This window comes from Mesoplodon bidens, assembly GCF_964165515.1.
Source record: "Mesoplodon bidens genome assembly, chromosome: 15".
Taxonomy (NCBI): domain Eukaryota; kingdom Metazoa; phylum Chordata; class Mammalia; order Artiodactyla; family Ziphiidae; genus Mesoplodon; species Mesoplodon bidens.
Genome location: NC_138171.1, coordinates 15,475,265 through 15,500,165, shown reverse-complemented (window position 1 = coordinate 15,500,165; position 24,901 = coordinate 15,475,265). Strand labels below are relative to the sequence as shown.

At 50.1% G+C, this 24,901-nt stretch overlaps 2 protein-coding genes across 2 annotated transcripts; both read left to right on the top strand.

Annotated features, from left to right (window-relative positions):
• Positions 1-4,560, top strand: DBNDD2 (dysbindin domain containing 2). The gene is given in 5 exon segments (XM_081255204.1): positions 1-157; positions 160-243; positions 2,008-2,154; positions 2,346-2,483; positions 3,889-4,560. Coding segments are annotated over 5 exon segments (687 nt in total). The 5' UTR covers positions 1-45; the 3' UTR covers positions 4,095-4,560.
• A 5,970-nt stretch (positions 4,561-10,530) lies between these two features.
• Positions 10,531-22,893, top strand: PIGT (phosphatidylinositol glycan anchor biosynthesis class T). Its single transcript, XM_081257506.1, is given in 13 exon segments — positions 10,531-10,742; positions 11,294-11,471; positions 13,259-13,386; positions 13,689-13,789; positions 13,944-14,030; positions 14,555-14,642; positions 14,751-14,848; positions 14,949-15,114; positions 15,794-15,994; positions 20,907-21,072; positions 21,189-21,272; positions 22,219-22,454; positions 22,457-22,893. Coding segments are annotated over 13 exon segments (1,791 nt in total). The 5' UTR covers positions 10,531-10,555; the 3' UTR covers positions 22,528-22,893.
• The last annotated feature ends 2,008 nt before the right edge of the window (positions 22,894-24,901 follow it).

Sequence of the window (24,901 nt, the reverse complement as noted above, 5' to 3'; positions counted from 1 at the left end):
GATCGCGCCCGCAGGGGATCCTTGCGGCCGCCGGGCGACCGGCAGATGAGTCTGTGCCCGCCGCCGCCCCTCCCCCACTTCCGCCTCCCGCCTCTTCCTCGTTCCCGGCTCCCAGGGCCCGTCCGTCCCGGGGGAGACCCGGAGGCGCAGCCCCACCCCGGCCGGCGCGGCCCGCTACCACGCCCCCACCGCCGTCGCGCCGCAGCGGACAGCCTGAGTCAGCGGGGGCTCTGGGCGCGGCAGGTAGGGGCTCCGCTGGGCGGGCGCAGGTGCAGCGGGAGGCCGGGGGGACCGGAGCGCGAGCGGAACGGCCGGGGGACCCCTCCGCCTTCCCCCCTTCCCCCGCGGTCGCGGCGTGTCCCCTTTTAGGGAATTCTTTCGCTCTCGCTGACTCCAGTGCGGGTGGGGCAGGACGAAGAGGGAGCGCTCCATCCCACTGGCCGGGCCCCTGGCCGCCTCCGGCCCCCCAAATCTCTTCAGCTCTCTCCACCCCTCTCCCCTGCACCTTCAGTTATGTAAACAACCCCCTTCCTCTCCCCGGCGCTCAGCTCCGCACCTCCCCAGGGGGCAGCCCCTCCAGTTTCCTGAGGTTGATGGGGTGAGGGGGAAAGAGAGGGGGCGTCCCGGAGCCCGTGGCCCCCTCCAGCTCCCCGACCCCGACGCTCTTTGTCGCCCTTCCCCGCCCCCAGACAGCCCCAGAGGCCCTGGGTATTTTTAGTATTGTGACCTGGGCGGCAGCGCTAAGAGCCTTTCCCAGGAATCGGCGTCAGCGCCTCCCTCCTCCGCTGCCAGCCCCGGCCACATGCTCTCCCCACACTTCCTTGGCCCTGCCTGGCCCACTTGGGTTCGGGTGTCTCGCGGCCCACCCCAGCGCCGGTGGAGCCGGCCAGGGTCTCAGATATGCCGAGTCCAGATGAGGTGGGGAAGGCAGTAGGCGGAGGATGATGATCTGGTCCTCAAGCTTGATACTCCCTCGCCTCCGGTGATGGGCTCAGGAAGGGAATGGAGCGAATCCGAGTGAATGGTGTTCTGGAAAGCTCTCAGCACTGGGGCCCAGAAGGCCTGGTCTGAATTGCACCCTTCCGATTGCTACTCGATGCCTAGTGGGGAGATGAGTGAGATGTGTCAGAGGAGAGGAGCTCAAATAAAGAGCTGTGGGGGGCAGAGAAGAGATGATGTCCTCTAAATAGCACGGGGACCAGAGCTTTCCGTTTTACAGAGAACCTTCACCGGCTGTGTCTTGTGCTGGACGCAGGTAGGAGGATGATGCCATTTTCAGATGCGGAGACTGAGGCTGGAAAGCTGACTTCCTTAGGGGCAGAGCCAAGTCTAGAAGTCAAGTCTGTGATTAAAGAGCAGGGTTTGGAGGGGATGCTGGTGTGTGTGTGTGTGTGTGTGTGTGTGTGTGTGTGTGTGTGTGTGTGTGTGTGTGTGTGTGTGTGTGTGTGTGTGTGTGTGTGTGTGTGTGTGTGTGTGTGTGTGTCTGTGTGTGTGTGTGTGTGTGTGTGTGTGTGTGTGTGTGTGTGTGTAGAGAGGGAGAGTAGGGGAGGGGGTACTTTAGCTTTCGTCTGGGTTTTGAAGAACGGCCAGGAACCAGAGCTGCAGCCTGGAGGAAGGGACCTTCTCCTCTGTCCTCTTCCCCAGCCTTCTGAGGAGAGGCTGGGTCCATTAAGCGGAAAAAAGTGCCTCCCCCATTTGAGCTGAACCAGCCCTTCCAACCCTTCTCCGAAGGGCATGATGCTGAGACTTGGCCATTGACTGCGTTCCCTGAATACAGAGGAGCCTCTTTTGCTGTGCCTGGAACTGGCATCCCCTTTGTGGAGCTAGCGTCAGCCCCGCCTCTGCGTGAGACTTGAAGTTTGTAGTAATGGACTTTGTTTTAGGAAAGGGGAGGAGGTAGTCAAGTCCAGAGGCCCTAGTGCTGGGATGTTGGCTGCTGCGGGGCTCCCCAAGCCCAGGCCCCCACAGAATCCCCTCTCAACTTCATAGCTGTACTTGCTCTTCCAGGAGCTGACATGGACCCAAATCCGCGGGCAGCGCTGGAGCGCCAGCAGCTCCGCCTTCGGGAGCGGCAGAAATTCTTTGAGGACATTTTACAGCCTGAGACAGAGTTTGTCTTCCCCCTGTCCCACCTGCATCTCGAGTCGCACAGACGTAAGTTCTGAGTCCTGGGGAGAGGGACTAGGGTGGGGCAGGGAGGAAGTCCTATAGGTCCTGAATCTTGGTACCTCCCCCCTGGTTTTCTTGGCCCTCTAAACGTCTATCTCCAGACCTGACATATGTCTCTGACCATCCTATCAGCTCTGTCCTGGCTCCTCCTGACTTGCCCCCTTCTTGATCTGCAGCCCCCATAGGTAGTATCTCATCCATGGAGGTGAATGTGGACACACTTGAGCAAGTGGAACTTATCGACCTTGGGGATCAGGACGGAGCTGACGTGTTCTTGCCTTGCGAAGATCCTCCACCGACCCCCCAGACGTCTGGTATGCCCCTCTACTTCGGGCACTTGGGCACCGGTTAGCCAGAGCCGGATGTCAGAGCTCTGAAGTGAGGTTGCAAGGCTGGACTGGGGAAGTATGCATGTAGGGGCTGGGAGTGGGCATTTCCACCCATGAAACAGCTGTCTGTTCTGATTTTAGGGAAGTTGACCTTGAGGGAAGCTGGGTTACAGATTCCTAATCCAAAACTCTAGGAAGGCCCAACCCCCCTAGCCTTTGTAAATTTTATATTTGTGAAATTAATGTAGTTAATTACCATAATTAAAATAACATAAAAATATGATTTTTTAGGGCTTCCCTGGTGGCGCAGTGGTTGAGAGTCCGCCTGCCGATGCAGGGGACACGGGTTCGTGCCCCGGTCCAGGAATATCTCACATGCCGCGGAGCGGCTGGGCCCGTGAGCCATGGCCGCTGAGCCTGCGCGTCCGGAGCCTGTGCTCTGCAATGGGAGAGGCCACAGCAGTGAGAGGCCCGCGTACCGCAAAAAAAAAAAAAAAAAAAAAAAAAAAAGATTTTTATATTAGACAACTTAAGCAGTTTTAGTCATCTTAATATTAATATTTATTTAGCACTTTATTAGGTTTCTAATACTGTGCTAAGGTATTTTACATATATTATCTCAGTCCTTACAATGTCCTATTAGGGCAGGTGGGATTATTCCCATCTTATAAAGAAGGACATTAGAGGGACTTTCCTGGTGGTCCAGTAGTCAAGACTCCAAGCTTCCAATGCAAGGGGCGTGGGTTCGATCCCTGGTCAGGAAACTAAGTTCCCACATGGCATGTGGCCAAAAAAAAAAAAAAAAAAAAAAAAAAAAAATATATATATATATATATATATATATATATATATATATATATATATATATATGTATATATAAAAGAGGGACATTAGACTCAGAGAAATTGTTGTCACATAGCCAGAAAGTGGAAAAGCTGGATTCGAACCAGAGCTATCTGACTCCAAAGCCCACATCCTTAACCTATAAGATAGATATTCTCTTACTTAAAACTGCTATTTATTGGTGGTCTATGTGCCAGACAGTTTATGAGCATTCTCAGATTTCATCCTCAAAACCCTCTGGAATGTCGGGGTTCCTTTTTTACAGAGGAGGGGCAGAGTCCTTGAGAGGGAAAGTAAGTGACTTGCCCAAAGCTACTCAGTAGCAAGGAAGTGACGTAGGTAGAATTTGAACTCTGGACTTGATTGACCTGACTCTAGAGCCCAGATGTGGTGCGGTGAAGTGGAAGGAACTGGGAGTCAGGAGCCTGGCCGGGTGACTGCTCAAGTCCCTGCTCCCCTCTGGGCCTCAGTGTCTCCTGGCCAGAACGCCTCTAAGGGTCCTCTGAAGCCCTGTTCGTGGCCCTGACGGGCTCTTCTCTCTGGGCAGGGGTGGACGACCGTCCCGAGGAGCCGAGCCTGCCGATGCCCACGGCAGACAGGACCACATCCCGCGTTTGCTCCTTGTCCTCTGACTCCTCCACCAATCCGCACAGCCCGGATGTCAGTGACAGCGGAGCAGACACGCCCTTGGCACAGTCTGACGAGGAGGAGGATGGGGGAGATGGCGGGGCAGAGCCTGGAGCCTGCAGCTAGCAGTGGGCCCCCACCTACGGACTGATTGAGCTGCCTATTCTCCACTTGAGACCCCAGGCCCAGCCAGAGCGCTTCGGAGAAGACCAGCCTCTTTACCTGCAGCAGGCACCAGAGGGAGGAAAGGATGGTGGGTGGTGTACCTTTCTGGGAATTAACCCGCTCCTGCTTTACTGCTAACCTTGCCCTGCTGCAACTTCCCTGCCAGGTTTTGGCTTACTCCTGAGGTAGGGCCTGCAGGTGAGGAGATGGAAGGTGAGATAGGACAAGATGCCACTGCTTTTCTTAGCACTCTTCCCTCCTCCAAACTATCCTGCACTCTCCTGATAGAGTCTCCTAAACCAGTGTCTCTCAATGGCCGTGAACTCCTTAACACTCCCAGTGAGGTGGTACTCCAGCCATTCCGCTTCCTTACATCCTCTTTGGAACAGGGCACGGTATGAATAATAAACAGATAATAATATGCCAACCATTCCACTTCATCTGTTCACATTGTACAGATATCAAACCCAATACATTTCTTTAGCTCTCTAACCAATACCATATTCCCATGACTCATTTACTCCATTTATTCAAGAAGTCGTTATTTGGAATTAGCTGCAGATTTGGAATACAGTTTTGAACAAGACAGGCTGCCTGCCTTCATGGAGGAGAAAATCAGGTAAACACCACAATTCACAGCATCATAAGTAGCATGCTGAGGAACTGTTCTGTTACCAGAAAATGGGCATCTTAACCGAGCTTTTATGGTTGTTGAAGAGCTGACTTTTAAGCTGGGATGCAGAGGATGAGTAGGAGTTAGCCAGGTGGGGCTGTAACCCAGGCAGAAAGAGCAGCTTGGAAAGACTTTAAATGGAGAGAAAAGTCCTGAGGAACTGAAAACCATTCAGCTTGACTGAATTGTTGAATTTGAGCAGATGAAAGGAGAGGCAAGATTGACAAAGGTCAGGTCATGAAATGCTTTGAAGCCTGTATCAAGTTTCAGTTTGCTAGTAAAGTATCAGTGACTTAAGATATAAATTTGGTTTCCTCATATAAAAGAAGTCCAAAGTACAGGACTATATGGTTGTTCCACAGTTATTGGACACCATATTAGAAAAAATAAATCACCAGGGTCCTTCTTGGCTCTTTTTGCTCAGCCATCTAAGGCCCATGGCTGGAATTCTCACTGATACCTCATGGCTAAAATGGCTGTTGAGGCCCCAGCCATCGTGTCTCTGAAGCTGGTAGAAAGCAGGAGAAGAAATTAAGGATGGGCCAAAAAGGCACGGCCTGCTGCCTAGTCCCACTTCAACAAGCATTTTTGGAAGTTCTAACCAATAACGTCCACTTACATCTCATTGGCCAGAAGTTGGTAACCTGAGGGATGTTTCATTTACAGATGTTTTATAGACATAGGGACACAACATTATCTAGAAGAAAGGGAATTCTGGCGTTTGGAAAGACAATAACCCTTCAAGTTTCAATTACCAATGCGTCTGATTCCTGTACTTCCTGTCAAACCTCTCAGAAGCACCCTGGCTACTGCAGAGGCTGGGGTAGTCCTTTGGTAGGGCACCCTGCTGTCTTGATAAAATCAGGGTTATGTTACTGAGAAACAAGAGGACATCAGTCACTGGGTAGATAACTAGCAGTTTACACGTTTCGAACTTTATTGGGAGTAATGAAGGATTACAAGTGGTTGATGTTGCTTGTTAAAGAGATAATTCTGGGGCTTCCCTGGTGGCGCAGTGGTTGACAGTCCGCCTGCCAATGCAGGGGACACGGGTTCGTGCCCCGGTCCGGGAAGATCCCACATGCCATGGAGCGGCTGGGCCCGTGAGCCGTGGCCGCTGAGCCTGCGCGTCCGGAGCCTGTACTCCGCAACAGGAGAGACCACAACAGTGAGAGGCCCGCGTACCGCAAAAAAAAAAAAGAAAAAAAAAAGAGAATTCTGGCTGCAGTGTAGAGAACATACTGGAAGAGGACAGGCTCCAGACAGACATAACACAGTAATCCAGGCAAGAGACAATGGTGGCCTAGAAGATAGTGGTGATGATTAGCTTAACTGGGTTGAGGCAGGGTATGAGCAAATAAATGACATTCATTCAATAAATATTAAATGTCAGTGTTTAACACGTGTAAGACACTGCGCTTGGCCTTGGGAATGTGGTAGTGGCACAAAAAAAGAAAAAAAAAAAAGACCCCGTCCTGCTCTTATGGAGTTCAGGATCTATTGGGGGCCCAAATGTAAAACTGCAGCTAGGACTAGTGCTAGGAAGGAGTTAATAGCCTATTAAGAGAGGTCACGAGGTGTTTGCCTGGAGGAAGTGGTTTTGAGCTGAGATCTGAAGGTGGAGTAGGAGTAGTTTAGGGGGAGAATGGCTGCAAGGACTCCTGGTAGAGATGTACTGATTGGAGGGGACCAGAATGGATGCCTGGAAGCCAGGAGATGATTGCAGCCATCTAGATAAAAATGGAATAGGGTGGAGGTGGGGTGGATTGTAGAAAAGTGGAAGGAATGGAGAGATATTGGGGAGGCAAATTTCAAAATATTCTCATAGGTGGGTGTGAGAGAGGAAGGGCTCAAGGGTGCCATCCTTGCTTCTGCCTTGTGCAGCAGGATGATTTGGAGGCTTCTTCATCCAGATGGGGAGTTTAGGACAGCACCAGGTTTGGGGAAGAGGCCATAAATTGGGTTTTGGACATGTTGAGTTCGAGTTGCTTTTGAGACCAAGAGGACATTTTGAGTAGGCACTTGGACCCATGAGAGTGGAATTTAGATCAGAGGATTGGGCTGGAAAATCAATAGGTGAGTTATCAGTGCATAGGAGGTAAGTTTAGGTATGGGTGCAAGTGAGCTTGCCCAGGGAGAGACTGGAATAAAAGGAGGGTTATAGGACCTAGCCTTAAGGAACATCAAGTCATTTTTCATATTAGAAAAAATAAATCATTCCATCTCTCTTCATACATCAAACCATCCATGGAGTCAGTGACCTTCAGCCTAAATTCCAAAGCTCTTTGTACCATCCAGGCTGAGTGACAGGGGTGCAGTCTTTCCAATAGCCCCATTTTGCTTCCACCCCTGTAGGAGGCCATTGTAAGTGACAGTTCTTAAGTGCTTTTCCTAGCGCTACTGAAAAACTTGTGGGAGTTCTGTGTTCCTTTTGTCTAAAGTGTCTGTGTCAAAGTTGAGATCATCCACTAAGCTGGGCCAGGGCCCAGCCTCATGATAAATTTTGTGTTTTTTCTGGGTTGCCGATGACTTTGCTGCACACAGAAGACATGGTCTCTGTCCTCTTGTTCTTTGTCCCTTCCTTTGGAGTAGCGAGGCTCAGCCTCCTGTCTGACTATGGCTGAGCCTTCTCTTGGGGTGCACCCCATAATATCCACAGCTCAGCTCTGAGAGCTTCTCAGCTCCTGGGATCTCGCCATTCTCCTCCAAGGTGAATGACGGGAAGCTAGCCTAGCTGGGTTGCTGTCAGCATGTCAACAACCCCAGGCACACAATGCTAAGATCTGTGGGGTCTGGGGCAGGGAGCCTGTCCGGGGAGACGGATCTGAAGCCCTTTGGAGAGGTGGAATTGTTTGTGAGCCTACGGGGAGCCTCCAGTTCAGCTGCTATGAGCCCCAGCCCTGCCTGGGAAAATCTAGGGTCAGCTGAGACCCCAGGACCACTTCCGTTTGGACAATGACCTCTTCTTCTGCCAAACCACAGGGGCTTGGCTGGCCTTCAGAGCCAGAGCCAGCATTTCCAGCTGACTGTTTTATTTGAGGCCACACAGGGCCCTTGGAGATGGGGGATGATTTGGCTCCAACTCCGAGGCAAGTAGCCCAGCTATCAGTCTCCAAGCCACCGTGTGGTGTCTTCTGTCCATTGCATAGACTTGTCATAGACTCTGGAGAGGAGGGAAGAAGACAAACTCCTGTAGAATCCTGTGCTCTGGAGGAAATAGGAGGGACCACATCTCAGGGGAAGATTCCCAGGACGGCTCACACTGTAGCAGTCCCCAGGGGTGCACAGAACTTGATACTGTGAACAGTATGGCGGTGTGGGGACAACATGGAACAGTGTTATGATGTTTTCTTGTTTGTTCATTCAAACATTACTGAGCCCCCACTATGTGCTAGCCTCCTTGCTTACACAACAGAAACACTAAGGTGGCCAAGAGTTCTTCCAGGAAGAGACATGGCCACAGATAATGGAACTATAATGTGGGCTGTAGCACACTAGAGAGGGAGAAGGCAAGTCTTCTCTGGGGGTGGCTGGGCCTTGAGTGATGGGGACAGGCAATTTCAAAAGGAAACAAAGCATAGAAGTACAAGGTAATCATAACAGCAACTCCCTTAAAAATTTGTTTTTGAAGTTGATAGTGTGGACTCGAGTTCTGGCTCCATCACTCACTGTGATCTTAGGCAATTATCTCAGTTTCTGTACTCAGTTTACTCATCTGTAAGATGGAGATAATAGTGCCTGCCTCATAGAGCTCTTTGAGTAAAGGTTAGTAGAGGCTATTAAGCACTTACTACATTCCAGATTCTACATTCCAGCACTTACTAATTTCTGATCCTTACAACAACCCTGAAAGCAGGTTTATCCGTTTTACAGAGCAGGAAGAGTGGCACTCAGGTTGCTCGTGCTCATATGGATTAAAGGCTGGCATGGGGATTTGAACCCACATCTGTCTGACATCTAAGCTCATGGCCTTCCTTCTGTTCCACGTCTAGTGAGGCAGGAACACTGGATGTAAGTAGAATGAGGGCATAATGAGACAAAGACATCTTTTTGACACTTCCTCTCCAGTTGGTCAGGGATATATCTAGGCAGACCTGGCAGACACCAAATCTCTGGTTCTTCAGAGCCAGATGGTTGTCAGTTTTACCAAAAGACTGTCTACAAAATCCTTCATGAATGTGTACCCCGTTGGGCAGGTGGAAAAACCAAAGCAGGAATTGCTTGGAACTCCTACAACTCAAGTCAGCACAAAAGGGGAGAGGTGGAAAAAGATTTTAACAGATCTTTCCCAAAAGAAAATATATGAATGGACAAGAAGCACATGAAAAGCTGTTTGACATCACTAGGTACCAAGGAAATGCAAATTAAAACCACAATGAGATACTACTACAAACACGCCCACGTGGCAAAAATGAAAAAGCCCCCCAAATTAAATGTTCACCAGGATGTGGAGCAATGGGGACTCTCATACATTGTTGGTACAAGTATGAAATGACACATTTTGGAGAAAGATCTAGCAGTTTCTTGTAAAATTAAACATATACCTATTCTTTGACCACTCCTAAATATTTACCTAAAAGAAATGTAAGTATATGCCTACAAAGAAACTTGTATAGCAGCCTAGCTCATAAGAACAAAAAACTTGAAAGAGCTTAGGTGTACATGGACAGGAGAGCAGGTAAACTATGGTATATTCAGACAATGTATGAATACTACACAGAAATGAAAAGACACAAACTGCTGATACATGCAAGAACATGAATGATTCTCCAAAACATTCTTCCCATGAAAGAAGCCTTTTACAAAAAAGTACACATACTATATGAAGATTTCATTTATACGAAGCTCTAGAACAGATTAATCCATTTTCTGGAGAAAAATCAGAAGAGTGGTTGCATCCGGAAGGCAGGGGTCATAGACATTGACTGGCAAGGGGCATTAGCCAACTTTCAGGGATTTTCCAAACATATCTTGACAAGAGTTACACAGGTGAATCCATCTGTTGAACTCAATGAATGTGCACTTCATAGTTGAGCATTTCATTGTTTGTAAATTTTACACCAGAAGAAAAATGTAAACAACTATTGAACTCTAGTTAATGATATGCATGCTGAACTATTTAAGGGGAAGAGTCCTTATGTCTGAAATTTCTTTGAAATGCATCAAAACATAAGATAAACTGGGGGAGATAGAGGCTGATACGTGATAAAACAAGCGCAGTAACATGTTAATAGTGGAATCTAGGTGATGGGGCTACAGATGTTCCTTGTAACAGGTATCCAACCTTTCAACTTTGTTGTATGTTTGAAATTTTTCATAATAAAAGGGTGAGTTATTTGAGGGTTTTGCAGGAAAGTTCTTGGCTAGGCTTAGGACAGGGCAAACAGAGACACGAAGCTCAGGGAGACAGGAGCCCGGCAGTGTGAACTTGCAAAAGTAATAACATTTTTCAGTCTGTTTCTTCAACTATCACGGAGGCACAATGGCGGTCGGTATTATTAAGAACTTTGTCGTGGGGAAGGGGGACCTCAATCCAGGTCCCAGCCACGCCACGTGCCCACTGCCCTTTGTGCCCTATCAGCGACCCTTTACACCCAGCAGCCCTTCAAAGGCCTATCCTGGCAGTCGCTGTGGTAGCCGCACCCCGGCTTCCGGGACGGCACCGGAAGTCGCTTCTCAGACGCTCTTCCTATTGGAGGCCGGCCTTTCGCGGGGGCGGGGCCATTGGGAGGCGGAAACAGCCGCAGGCATGGCGGCGGCAGCGCAGCTCTGTCTGCTGGTGCTGCTGCTTGTCGGGCCGGGCGTCTGGGGCCAGACAGAGCCCCCAGGCGACAGCCTGCGGGAGGAGCTCGTCATCACCCCGCTGCCTTCTGGGGACGTAGCCGCCACATTCCAGTTCCGCACGCGCTGGGATTCGGAGCTGCAGCGGGAAGAAGGTGAGGAGAGCACACTGACGGGAGAAAGATACTGTGGCACCTGCCGGGAGTGGGGTGGAGGCTAGCCTTGGGGGCGAGGACTGATCCCTGGGTGAGGTTCTGGTCCCTGGGCTTGGGGCCTGACAAAGATGGTCCTTGCAGAAGGATGGGGTCGTTTTTGAAGAATCCCATTATACCAGTGAAGAAACTGAGCCCCGGAAAGGGGCAGTGACTCTTCCTGACTTCTAGTCCAGTGCTCTCTCCGCAGCTCCAGGCTGCCACTCTAAACCTTTAGTTAAAACCCTCTGTTGACAACACTGATGATGATGCTATTGACGGTTACGGTTTATCGTGGGTGCTGGGCACGGTGATAAGTTCTGTGAACGGTTACAAGGAAGAAATTGGAGGTATAGAGAGGTAAGGCACCTGTCCAAGATCACATCGCTTGTAAGTGACTGAGTCTGGTCAGGAATCTAGATTCTTCTGACCCCAGAACTGGGGTGCATTGTCTCTTTGGGGTGGCTGAGAACCCTCCCTCCAGGATCATCACTCACCTGCACCTCCTTCTCCAGTATCTCATTATAGGCTCTTCCCCAAAGCACTGGGGCAGTTGATCTCCAAGTATTCTCTACGGGAGCTGCACCTGTCGTTAACCCAAGGCTTCTGGAGGACTCGATACTGGGGGACACCCTTCTTGCAGGCCCCATCAGGTGCAGAGCTGTGGGCCTGGTTCCAAGACACCGTCACTGAGTGAGTGCCCACCTTGAGGCCTGTGGCAGGCCGTGGTGGGAACATGGCAGGGCAGGTGTTGTCCTCCTGCTACTGCCCTTGGGGGCAGCAGTTCCATGGGGGTAAATATGGCGTTGGAAGTAAGAAATATCATGACTTAGTGGCATTCTTTACTTGGCTGAATATACTTCCTTCCCCTAATACTTCCAGACCTGAGGTAGTGTATGTGTATATCTACAGAGGCAGATAACAAATATCTGAAGCTTACTTGGATGTAAGGCAGTAGGAAGCTGTGGCAAACTGGATAGCCTTTTAAAAGACATTCATTCACATAGTAATAACAAAATGCCACAAGGGCCAAACAAAATATATGTGGGCTAGAATTGGCCTACAAGACACCAGATCTCTGTATTAGAAAAATTGCTTTTATTTGCGGGGCAGGGTGGGGGGGCGGTTAGGTACTGCGGTTGAACCACAGTGTCCTCTTAATCCGACTATGGGAAATCAGTAGCACATGTATGATTAAAAAAAAAAAAAAACTGGAGTCAGAATAGGGAGTGATGGGGACTGTGGCAGAGCTTGGGAGGACAGCTGCCACTCAGCTCCTATGGATTGTTGCCACGTGGGAATAGGGGCCGAGGGTCGTCAGATACTCTCATTTTTAAAGAGTTACCAGCAGTCTGGATTTTAATGTGAAAACTGGCAAGTTTAAATATCAGCAAGTAATTTAAAAATTTAAGAAATGCCACATGGGTTAATGTTGTGCACGTCAAATGAAACATGGCTATGGTTTGGGTAGAGCTTTCAGGCTTCCAGTTTGCAGTCGTTTTTTGAGGCCTAAGGATTGGAGCAGTTGGAAAGCTCTGAACAGAGGACTATTGAAAACCCCCAGGACGGCTCTAAGGTGATGTCAGATGAGGAGCAAACCCCACAGTAGCCAAGGCTTCCTCTCTTGTCTGAACCCTGGCTTCTTTGCCTTTTATCCCAACTGCTGTGCTGTCTCTGTCTCCCCTCATAATTACCTATAATATGGAGGTGATGCTCAGAATTCTAGTTTTATCCTCTTATGAGTTTAAAGAGCAAATCTGTTTTGGCATTTCTCTAAGAAAAACATCTAATTTAATTTGATGTTTCTGTGGGGTCCTAGAATGCTTGTTTTCCCTTGCTCAGTGAGCCTCGTAGATGTAAGAGTTCCCACCCCTGAGGGGAGAACCAGGACTCACCCAGGGTATTCACAGGGAAGTATGTCGTTTTGCCCAGCTGAGCACACCTCAGCGTGGATCAGTGAGCTGATCTCAGCCTCTGGCGTGGGGGGGCGTTTTGCATAGCATTGTGGGAGGTACGTGGGTGACCCAGACTTGCTCCCTGTCCTCAGGTTGCTCACAGCCTAGTTGAGGAGAAAAGATGCTTAGGACGCGATGCTGTTGCCACCCAGCCATTTCCCAGGAGGACCCTGGTGAGAGGCTCGGATGGTCAGAACTGCAGCAGCCCAGGAGGAGGCTGTGGTTGAGGAGGGTGGGAAGGCTTCCTGGAGGAGGGAACCTCTTCGAAGGGGAGCCGAGAGGAGTTAGGAGGGCATTACTAGGTGGGAGGAGGAACCACCCAAGGAGAGGCCTCTGGGGATGCAGAGGTGTCCAGAGGGGAGTGAGGACGAAGGGGCTGATTGGGGCGACCCAGGAAGCAGGCCGAACGGGGCAGTTCCGGCTCCAGCAGCTGGCCGGCCTCATGGCTTGGCAGCCAGCTGCAGGCTTTGAGGGAGGAAGCAGACGCAGCCCCGGGACAGTGAGCGGGTTTGTGTCTCCGTTTAGCGTGGATAAGTCCTGGAAGGAGCTCAGTAACGTCCTCTCGGGGATCTTCTGCGCCTCTCTCAACTTCATTGACTCCACCAACACAGTCACGCCCAGCGCCTCCTTCAAACCCCTGGGGCTGGCCAATGGTGAGACAGCCTCCGCGGCCCCTTCCTTCTTCCTGTTCCTCCTACCCAAGCCTTTGCCTCCCTTCCCCTCTGCTGCCTTCTTCCTCAGCGGGGCCAGGTCATAAATCCCCTGGGTGTGCAGGCCCCAGAGGAAGGTTTCCCGAGACTCCGCTGTCTCCGCATTGCCTTCTCCCAAAGGGAGGAGGGTGTCCTCCCCGCTCCCCCCTGAGCTGACACTGTTAGGGCGGTGGTGCTAGAGAGTATGTGTGGGTCCTGAGGAGGGGCGCCCCGAGAGCCTCCCCAGACAGGCTTCCATCTCTCAGGCACAGATCACTCCTTCCTGCGCTATGCAGTGCTGCCTCGGGAGGTCGTCTGCACTGAGAACCTCACCCCGTGGAAGAAGCTCTTGCCCTGCAGTTCCAAGGTGAGGCCAGAGGGACCTCAATGTAGGTGGGAGCCCCAGAGAGTGGATGGAGTCGGCCGATGCCCCCTCACTGCCTGACAGATAACCTCGGCCCCATGCCCGGGTGCCCTGCCGTGCGGGGCACTGACCTTTTCTCTCCTGCCACCTCCTCCAGGCAGGCCTCTCCGTGCTGCTGAAGGCCGATCGCCTGTTCCACACGAGCTACCACTCCCAGGCAGTGCATATCCGCCCTGTTTGCAGAGTAAGTCACAGGGAACAGGTGATGGGGGCCGTCCAGAGGCTCTGAGAGAAGGTGCAGGCAGAGCACATAGCCCAGTGTCTCCCGAGGGCTGAGCCAGTAGTCAGTGGCAGATGTGATGATGATGATTCAGGGCACTGGCCACGCACCAAGGAAACCGAGTGGTTGCCTGGCAAGCATTCACTCGGTCTTCGTCGTGGTTAAGAGCGATAGCCGTGTGGGTGCAGCTGCTAGCTCAGCCACTCGCCAGCTGACTTGACCTTGAGTGAGTCATTTTATTTTCCTGGTTTTCTCATCTGTCAAATGAGAATAATAGTATCAGTTCCTCTGGTGGTCGGCGATGGTTCATCCCAGTGATGCGCATAAAGCTGCTGGCACAAGGGCAAGTGCTCGGTAGTGGATGGTAGCAAATTGATGGATGGGGAGATACAGAATAGACAAGGGACTGAGTCCGGGTAGTAGTCCCTGGGGCTGTGTGTCTGGGGGAGTGGTAGGTCCTCACTGCTGCCTTCTGGCCCTCGTGGTAGGATGCACGCTGTGCCAGCATCTCCTGGGAGCTGAGGCAGACCCTTTCCGTTGTATTTGATGCCTTCGTCACGGGGCAGGGGAAGCAAGGTAAGCTACCTTGGCAGCCCATCTCTGCCCACCCACTGCCAGCCCCACCCCATCGACGTGGAGCAGGCCTAGTCCCGCCCCTGCTCAGCGCCTCTCTCTGCTCCTCAGACTGGTCCCTCTTTCGGATGTTCTCCCGAACCCTCACGGAGCCCTGCCCCCTGGCTTTGGAGAGCCGAGTCTATGTGGACGTCACCAACTACAGCCAGGTACTAAGACTAAGGCCTCCAGCCACACACATCGTCCCCCCCGGCCCCCAAGGCCAGCCTGCCCCCTGCTCGCTTCTCAGCCCTGCCGTTGTGTCCCCAGGACAATGAGACATTGGAGGTGTACCCGCCCCCGCTCACCACATACCAGGACGTCGTCCTGGGCACCCGGAAGACCTATGCCGTCTATGACCTGCTGGACACGGCCGTGATCAACAACTCGCGCAGCCTCAACCTCCAGCTCAAGTGGAAGAGACCCCCAGGGAATGGTGGGTGGGAGGTGGGCGGCCGCAGCCCCCATAGGCTACAGAGGGTTCAGCTAGTGGGGGAGACTCACAGTCCTGCCTCTTCACCGCGAGGTAACAGGCTTGTATTTAGACCCAGAACTCTTGAGTCAGACGTCCTGGTTCTAACTCCACCTCTTCTAAGCTCTGTGCCCTTGGCAGGTTCCTAACCTTACTGCCTGGTCTTGAAAGCGGGGACAGTAATACCTAGCGGATCAGATGAGGTAATTAATGGAAAACATGGAGGTCACTCATGCATTTATTCATTCAGTCAACAAAAATTTTTTTGAAGACAGAAGTACCCTGCTTTCAAGCAACCTTAGCATCTGATAGTTGAAGCAGGCATCAAACAATTGTGATTATGTTCAGTGTTACCAAGGAAAAATGTGGAATATCGTGAGGAGCACTTGGTTTGGGTTGGAAGAAGCTCGGCCTGTATAAGTACTTAGTAAATATTTGTAATTCTGTTATCACTGCTGTGGGTTGGGGAAGCCAGGGATGGTTCCAGAATGCAGGTTTCCTAGTTCTGGTGGCAAAGCATTACCCCCTCCCCTCCCTGGCTTTGAGACTCTGAACCTGGCCCAGGGAGTGAAGGTGGGGAGTGATGCTTTTTTTTTTTTTTTTTTTTAAAGGAGTGGTTAACTGTTGACTTTACTCTGAACAGAGGCCCCACCCACGCCCTTCCTGTACACCCAGCGGTACGTGAGCGGCTACGGGCTGCACAACGGGGAGCTGAGCACGCTGCTGTATAACACCCACCCGTACCGGGCCTTCCCCGTGCTATTGCTGGACACTGTGCCCTGGTACCTGCGGCTGTACGTGCACACCCTCACCATCACCTCCAAGGGCAAGGAGAACAAACCAAGTGAGTGCCGAGTCCCGACCCAGCCCCCCACCTCCCCTCCAGGTCCCCCAAAGCCTCAGTTCCCAGTGTCATTCCGGAAGTGCCTCAGCAGTCTACACAGGCATCACGAGTTAGGAATAGTTTGAGAAATGGAAAGGGTAGCCTCACCAGTGCCAGATCTGGAAGTATTTATAAAGCCAAAAGAGTTAAACCACGTAGTTCTGGTGACTCTTAATAGGACTCGATAAGGGCAGGAGTTTCCATATCTTTTTCATTTGCTTCCTCCTGCTTCCTGGTGCTCTGGGCACATGTTTTTGTTTTCTGATGATTCATAGGCTCTTTCAGGTGGAGAACGGGTCAGCAAGAAAAACAGAGTACTGGAAATGAAGAAGATAACAGCTGGAATAGATGGTTTTGCTTCCTCGGGTGGGGTAAAGAGGTGTGATTTTTAAAATTTGTTTTTATTTTCTATTATTTTTCTAAGGAGGAGTTGATATTTACTGAGTGCTTTCTAAGAGATGCCAGGCATAGCACAAAAGCACTTGTTTTCCTTTGGAGTGGAGGGAGACTAGTAATACAGAAGACGACTTCCTAGGAAGAGGTTTACAGCACATCCCAAACAGCTAGACTTACAATCTTCTCTAAACCCCTCTGTTGTTTCCCATATTTTCAAGCCTGTGGTTAATAGTTTTACTTATTTTCAGCCCCACTATCTGTACCACCTTCAAAATCTCTACTTCGAACATCCTACTTATGTATTGCGTAGGTTTTTTGGTTTTTTCTGTTTGTTTCTTTGGTTTTTTTAACCTTTCGCTCTGGAAAATTTCAAACACATACCCATATGGAATAGTGTAATGAACCCCCCATGTACCCATTATCCAGCCTCAGCAGTCTCCAGCTTCATCTACTATTTTTTGTTTGTTGTTGTTGTTGATGTCTTTCTTCCAGTTTTATTGAGATATAATTGACATATAGCACATTATAAGTTCAAGGTGTTCAGCATACTCATTTAACTTACATCCATCGTAAAATGATGACCACAGTAAGTTTAGTGAACATCCACCATCTTGTACAGATACAAAATTAAAGAAGTAGGAAAAAAAAGGTTTTTTCCTTGTGATGAGGACTCTTAGGATTTACTCATAACACTTTCATGCATAATGTACAACAGTGCCTATTATATTTACCACGTGGTACATGACATCCCTAATTCTTAGAACTCGAAGATTGTGCCTTTTGACTGCCTTCATCCAATTCCCCTTCCCCCTACCCCTCACCTCTAGTAACCACAAATCTGATCTCTTTTTCTATGAGTTCATTTATTTCTTTATTTTTTAAATTTATTTATTTATTTATTTATTTATTTATTTGGCTGCAGCGGGTCTTAGTTGTGGCATGCAGGATCTTTGTTGCCGTGTGCGGGATCTTCATTGCGGCATGCAGCATCTTTAGTTGCGGCATGCGAACTCTTAGTTGCGGCATGTGGGGTCTAGTTTCTGGACCAGGGATGGAACCCAGGCCCCCTGCATTGGTAGCGTGGAGCCTTAGCCACTGGGCCACCAGGGAAGTCCCCTTTTTTGTTTATTTTTGAAGTATAATTGACCTATAACACTATGTTAGTTCCTGGTGTGTAACATAGTGATTCAGTGTTTCTGTACACTTCAAAATGACCGTCATGATGAGTCTAGTTACTGTCTGTCACCATACAAATATTATACGTAGTTATTGACTATATTCCCCACACTGTGCATTTCATACCTGTGATTCATTTATTTTGCAACTGAAAATTTGTACCTCTTACTCTCTCTCACCTATTTCTCTCCTCCCCCCCACCCACCCCCCAGCCTCTGGCAACCACCTGTTTGTTCTCTGTATTTCTGACTGTTTCTGTTTGGTTATGTTTGTTCATTTGTTTTTATTTTTTAGAGTCCACATAGAAGTGATATCATACAGTATTTGTCTTTGTCTGATTTATCTCACTTAGCATAAGATCCTCTAGGTCCTTCCATGTTGTTGCAAATGTCAAGATTTCCTTCTTTTTTATGGCTAATATTCCATTATTTATATGTACCACATCTTCTTTATCCATTTGCCTATCGATGGGCACGTATGTTGTTTCCATATCTCGGCTACTGTGAATAATGCTTCAGTAAACGTTGGGGTGCATACATCTTTTTGAATTAATGTTTTCATTTTCTTCAGATAAATACCCACGAGTGGAATTGCTGGATTGTATGGTAGTTCTATTTTTAATTTTTTGAGGACTCTCCCTGCTGTTTTCCATAGTGGCTACACCAATTTACGTTCCCAATGCAGTGCACCGGGGTTCTGTTTTCTCCACATACTCACCAACACTTGTCATTTGTTTTTTTTTGTTTTTGTTTTTTTGTCTGCGTTGGGTCTTTGTTGCTGCGTGCGGGCTTTTCTCTAGTTGTGGTAAGTGGGGGCTACTCTTCGTTGCGGTGCGCAGGCTTCTCATTGCGGTGGCTTCTCTTGTTGCGGAGCATGGGCTCTAGGCACATGGGCTCCAATAGCTGTAGCTTGTGGGCTCAGTTGTTGTGGGTAACAGGCTTCAGTAGTTGTGGCACCTGGGCTCAGTAGGTGTGGCTCGTGGGCTCTAGAGCACAGGCTCAGTAGTTGTGGTGCACGGGCTTAGTCGTTCCACAGCACGTGGGATCTTGCCAGACCAGGGCTCGAACCCATGGCCCCTGCATTGGCAGGCGGATTCTTAACCACTGTGCCACCAGGGAAGTCCCTATTTGCTGTCTTTTTGATGATAGCCATTCTGACAGGTGTGAGGTGATAATCTCATTGTGGTTTTGATTTGCATTTCCCTGATGATCAGTGATGTTGAACATTTTTTTGTGTGCCTGTTGGCCATCTGTATGTCTTTGGGAAAATGCCTTTTCAGGTCCTCTGCCCAGTTTGTAATTTTTGGTTTTTTTTTTTTACGTTGAGTTGTATGTGTTCTTTGTATAGTTTGCATATTAACCCCGTATTGGATATATCGTTTGCAAATACCTTTCCCATTCAGTAGGCTGTCTTTTCATTTTGTTGATAGTTTCCTTTGCTGTGCAAAAGCTTTTTAGTTTAATGTAACCTCATTTGTTTATTTTTGCTTTTGTTTTCCTTGCCCGAGGAGACACACCCTCCAAAATATTGCCAGGTCAAAGAGCATACTGCCTATGTTTTCTTCTAGAAGTTTTATCTTTCAGGTTTTACATTTAAGTCTTTAATCCATTTTGAGGTTTTTTTTGTGTGTGGTGTGAGAAAGTGTCCAGTTTGATTCTTTTGCATGTAGCTATCTAGTTTTACCAATACCATTTATTGAAGGGGCTGTCTTTTCCTCATTGTATATCCTTGCCTCCTTTGTCATAGATTAATTGCCCATATAAGTGTGGGTTCATTTCTGAGCTCTCTATTCTGTTCCACAGCTTCCCGTCATTTTTGTTTCATCTCTCCCTTTATTTATTTGTTTTTTGGTTTGGTTATGTTTCTGCTGGAGTATCTTAAATTCTAGACATTGTATCAATTCACCTTTAAATACTAAAGTACACAAATATATAATCTATCATTGTCACTCCTGTTTCCCCAGTGTTCTTGAAAATAATTTTATAGTTGGTTTGTTTGAATTGGACCAAAGTAACCTCGTCACATTACATTTGCTTGATATGCTCTTAAGTTTCTTTCCCTCTCTTTAAGGTAATAGACTTAATTTTTTTAGAGCAGTTTTAGGTTTATAGAGAAGCTGAGCAGAAAGTACAGGGCTCCTGTATACACTCCCCGTCACCCCCATTTCCCTTGTTATTCACGTCTTGATTAGTGTGGTACTCTGAAATCTCCTTTAACCTATAAAACAGTTCCCAGGCTTTTTTTTTTTTTTAATTTATTTGTTGGGGCTTCCCTGGTGGCGCAGTGGTTGGGAGTCCGCCTGCCGATGCAGGGGACGCGGGTTCGCGCCCCGGTCCGGGAGGATCCCACATGCCGCGGAGCCGCTGGGCCCGTGAGCCATGGCCGTTGAGCCTGCGCGTCCGGAGCCTGTGCTCTGCAACGGGAGAGGCCACAACAGTGAGAGGCCCACGTAACGCAAAAAAAAAAAAAAAAAAAAAAAAAAAAAAAAATAATAATAATTTATTTGTTGGCAAAACTGGGTCATTTGTTGTATAGGATGTTCTACATTCTGGATTTGCCCGTGTTTAACACATTCCTCTGTCCCTTGTGTATTCTTGAGTTCATCAGTGGTTAGATTTAGAAATTTGATTAGATTCAGGTCTTATATTTTTGGCAAGAAAACTTCCCAGGTGGTTCTGTGGACTCCCTTTCGCATCACGTGAGGCACCTGATGTCTGGTGGCCCAGTTTTCATGATGTGAAGATGGATTAGTTTGAGCACGTCCTGGGATGGCTGCCCTGGAAACACCTTTTCCCTTTTCTGCGATCCTCCTCCCTCCTGTGAGCCTGCCTGTCTTCTGTGATCCAAAGCCCTCCTTCTAGGCACCCCGATCCAGGCCCCAAGGCCTTGATAGGTAGGGATGGGAGGTGCAGGTAGTCTGAGCCCAGGAAAGAGCTATGGGTGGGATTTCCCTGGTGGCGCAGTGGTTAAGAATCCGCCTGCCAATGCAGGGGACATGGGTTCGAGCCCTGGTCCGGGAAGATCCCACATGCCACGGAGCAGCTAAGCCCGTGTGCCACAACTACTGAGCCTGCACTCTAGAGCCCACGAGCCACAACTACTGAAGCCCGTGCGCCTAGAGCCCGTGCTCCGCAACAAGAGAAGCCACCTCAATGAGAAGGCCACACACCGCAACGAATAGTAGACCCCGCTCGCCGCGACTAGAGAAAGCCCGTGCGCAGCAACAAAGACCCAATGCAGCCATAACTAACTAACTAACTAACAAAAAAAGAGCTATGGGTGGCCCCTACCTGTCCCCCAGGTTACATCCACTACCAGCCTGCCCAGGACCGAATGCAGCCCCACCTCCTGGAGATGCTGATTCAGCTACCGGCCAGCTCGGTCACCAAGGTCTCCATCCAGTTTGAGCGGGCGCTGCTTAAGTGGACCGAGTACACCCCGGACCCCAACCACGGCTTCTATGTCAGGTGGGCTCCCCCGACCTGCTGCCCCCACCCTCCTGACCCACCCTCTCTGCCACTTACCCTTGGTGGAGGCACCGTGAGGAACACGGCTCAGAGAATATCTGTCTGCTTCCCTGCAGCCCATCTGTCCTCAGTGCCCTCGTGCCCAGCGAGGTGGCTGCCCGACCCGTGGACTGGGAAGAGAGTCCCCTCTTCAACACCCTGTAAGCGTGACCTCAGCCGCTGGGCTTCGGGGTGACACCAGCACAGAGGAACAGGTTCCTGCGGGCTGGGCTGGGGCTAGATGCTGCCTTTTCCAAAGTAATGAGTAGGTTCCCTCGGTCCTAATTAAAATCCTAGTGGAACAGGTTCCTGCGGGCTGGGCTGGGGCTAGATGCTGCCTTTTCCAAAGTAATGAGTAGGTTCCCTCGGTCCTAATTAAAATTCTAGTGGAACAGGTTCCTGCGGGCTGGGCTGGGGCTAGATGCTGCCTTTTCCAAAGTAATGAGTAGGTTCCCTCGGTCCTAATTAAAATCCTAGTGGAACAGGTTCCTGCGGGCTGGGCTGGGGCTAGATGCTGCCTTTTCCAAAGTAATGAGTAGGTTCCCTCGGTCGTAATTAAAGTCCTGGTGGTCTCTAATATTTGTACAGTCTTTATGGAATGATCCTAAAGAGCTTCTAGGAGAATCAATAGGTGAGAAGCGCAGTACATGTAGCCCAAGTTTACTCATTATTTCTCCTAACAAACATTTCATTGAGCGCTTATCAGATGCCAGGCACTTCAGAGAGCACCATGTGTAGCACAGTAAACAAAACAGACTCGCCCCTGCCCTTCTTGTGCTCAGTCTAGAGGGGAGCTGCTAGGGTCACTGGGGAGTAGTCTGGTGGGTAATTCAGGAAGGCTGCTTTGAGGAGATGGCCTTTAGGCTGAGACCAGAAGGCCAAGGAAAAGGCAGCCAAGCGAAGGCAGGGCCCCTTCCCTCTCCCTCAGCACACCGGAGCTGCTCTCCTGTGATCAGATTTCTGTGGTGAGCTTTAAAAGGCTTTGAAGCTAAGAAGGCTTTGAAAACCCTTACTGCCAAGACTGGTCCAATGCGGCCCGAGGCGGGGGTGGCGAGACGGCGTGGGGTAGCAGCCGGTCCAGCCTCACCTCTCCCTCCCAACCCCCAGCTTCCCAGGGTCCGACAGCTCCAGCTACTTCGTGCGGCTCTACACGGAGCCACTGCTGGTGAACCTGCCCACGCCGGACTTCAGCATGCCCTACAACGTCATCTGCCTCACGTGCACAGTGGTGGCCGTGTGCTACGGCTCCTTCTACAACCTCCTCACCCGAACCTTCCAGATCGAGGAGCCCAGCAAGGGCGGCCTGGCCAGGCGGCTGGCCAACCTCATCCGGCGCGCCCGAGGCGTCCCCCCGCTCTGAGGCGCGCCCTCCTCACCGCTGGGCTGCTGCTCCTGTCCGAGGTGGGTGGTGACTGACCCCCAGGGCTGCTTCTGCCGCGTGCCCTCCCCCGAGGCAGTTTTTGAACCAAGCTGACCCCTGGATTGGGCCAGGGCCTAGAGTGGCGCTCTCAGGACAGTAGCCACGAACCAGGTGTATGTTTGAATTGAAATTAATTTAAATGGAAAGTGTACTTCCTCAGCTGTACTAGCCCCATTTCAAGTGCTCGGTAACCAGAAGTGACCAGCAGCTGCAGTACTGAGCAGCGAGGACAGATGCTTCCGTCCCTGCAGAAGGTTCTGTCACGTGGTGGCCTGGATAATAGGATGTGCTGAGGAATTCGTATTGCTCTGCGGTAGGTGGAGTTCACTGGGTGTGGAATAAAAAGTGCCTAATTCCTTGGTTCTTTGCCTCCTGTCCCTGAGGCCTGGGAAGAGCTGGGGACTAGGGCATGTTTGCTGGGTGCCTGAACAGGACCTCCTACCCCATCCCCTACTCCCCACCAAAGAAACAACCAACCAACCAAATAAAATTCCCCTACCTCCTCCCACCCCTGCCAGAAATTCCTTCTCGTCTCCTGCTTCCCTCCCCGCCCACCATCGTCTGACTGTAATTCCCAGAACTCCCTGGGTTTGGCTGGGAGTGTTTTATGTCAGCATTTCCATGACCATGAAAATGAATCATCCTGCGCCTTTGAGGAGCCCTGAGAACCAGTCCCCTATCACCAAGGGTAGGGCTGGAGAGATGGAAGAACTCTGTGTGGTGGTTTTCCAACCAGACTGTGTATTAGAATCATCTGAGGCTCTTGTGAAATAGTGCAGATTCCTGGGGTCCAGACCCTGTGAATTCAGTTGTTCTGGGTGTAGCCTAGCCTTCGAGTGTTTATGTTTTTATCAGGCTCCTCTGGAGCTTCTGTTGCAGGTGGTCCTTAGACCACCCACAGGCTTTGAAGCCCACCCCTGCCTACCTCTCCTGGTCGTATAACCCTGGATTCCTGTAAAACAAGTCCTTAGGCAGATGTCTGCCCTGCCCCCATTGTCTGTTTCTTCTTCTGACACGCTTGGCATCAACTGTATAAGCTACTTGTGGTCTGCCCCTCCCTCCCCCAGTTTTCCCATCATAGTGGTTTGGTGGATTGCCCATCAAACAGAATGCCCTGCTCCACCAACCACACGCCCCCCTCAACTGCTAGGTTCACTCTGACTTACAAAACCAGGTGGGATGTTGCTTCCCCCAGGAAGTCTTCCTTGATACCCCGAGCTGCTGTGTGCCCCTCCCCTCCTTGGACTTAGCTTTCACATTCCTTATCACCCTGGCTGTTACTGTCCTTTAACTTCCATTAGACTAGGAGCTTCCTGGAGGCACAGGGGCTGTACTCCATCTGGACCTGACTGCACTCAGGACAAGTTGTAAGTGCTCAGTCAACAGACGTAAATGTATGAATGGGTGTGGGCTATTCTGGCTTGGGGTCTGGGATCTAGAGGTAGGGATGGGTAGGGTGAGGGGCTTTCTAGAAACCCCACAAGTATGAGTGCAGAGTCTTTAACACAGTAGGATTGGTCATGTCTGTACAGCTAACATAGATGGGGCTGTTCAAGTTACCTCTGAAGGTTTCCCAAGAGCCTCTAGAACATACAAACGACGTGTGTGTGTGCGTGTGTGTGTGTGTCTAGGAAGGGAGGTGATGTGAGTGAGCTAGTCCAGACCGTGGGCAAAAGCAACTGGGTCAAGATGCTTTTACTCAAGTTTACTTCCAAGCAGTAAATACACAGGGTGTAAGTGAGATAAGAATACAGGTGGGTAGACAAGGGAAGTGGTCTTGGCTGCCTGCATGGAGCAGGGTGTCTGCCAAGTCAGAAGAGCACAGAGTTGTGGCCTGGCTGTCTTTTATACCCCCAGCCAAGTCAGCACCTAGAAGTGCCCTCCACTACCATGTCTTATGTAATCTGTGTACAGACAGCACCCCATATCCTTAGTCTAGACCTCCTCCCTGAATTCCAGGTTCATTTACCCAGCTGCCTACTTGCCATCTCCACTTGCATGTCTAAAGGCATCTCAAATTCAATATCCCCAAAACCAAACTTCTGATAGTCTCCACCCCCACCCCAAACATGCTCACCCGTCGTCACCTCGTCTCTGCTAATGGCAGCTCTCATCATTCCAGTTGTCCAGGCCAGAAACCTTGACTTATCCTTGATCCTTCTTTTCATTCCCCATTGTGCTCTGTCAACAAATCTGTTTGCTCTCCCTTGAAAATAAATGCAGAATCCAACTCCTCTCCACCACCTCCACCATCAAGTTATTGATGAGGTCGTCCCGGCCACCCCGATTTTAAATTGCTGCTCCAGCTACCAGCTCACCACTTGCCTATCTTGTCTTCCTCTGTAGCCCTCATCACCATCTAACGTGCTG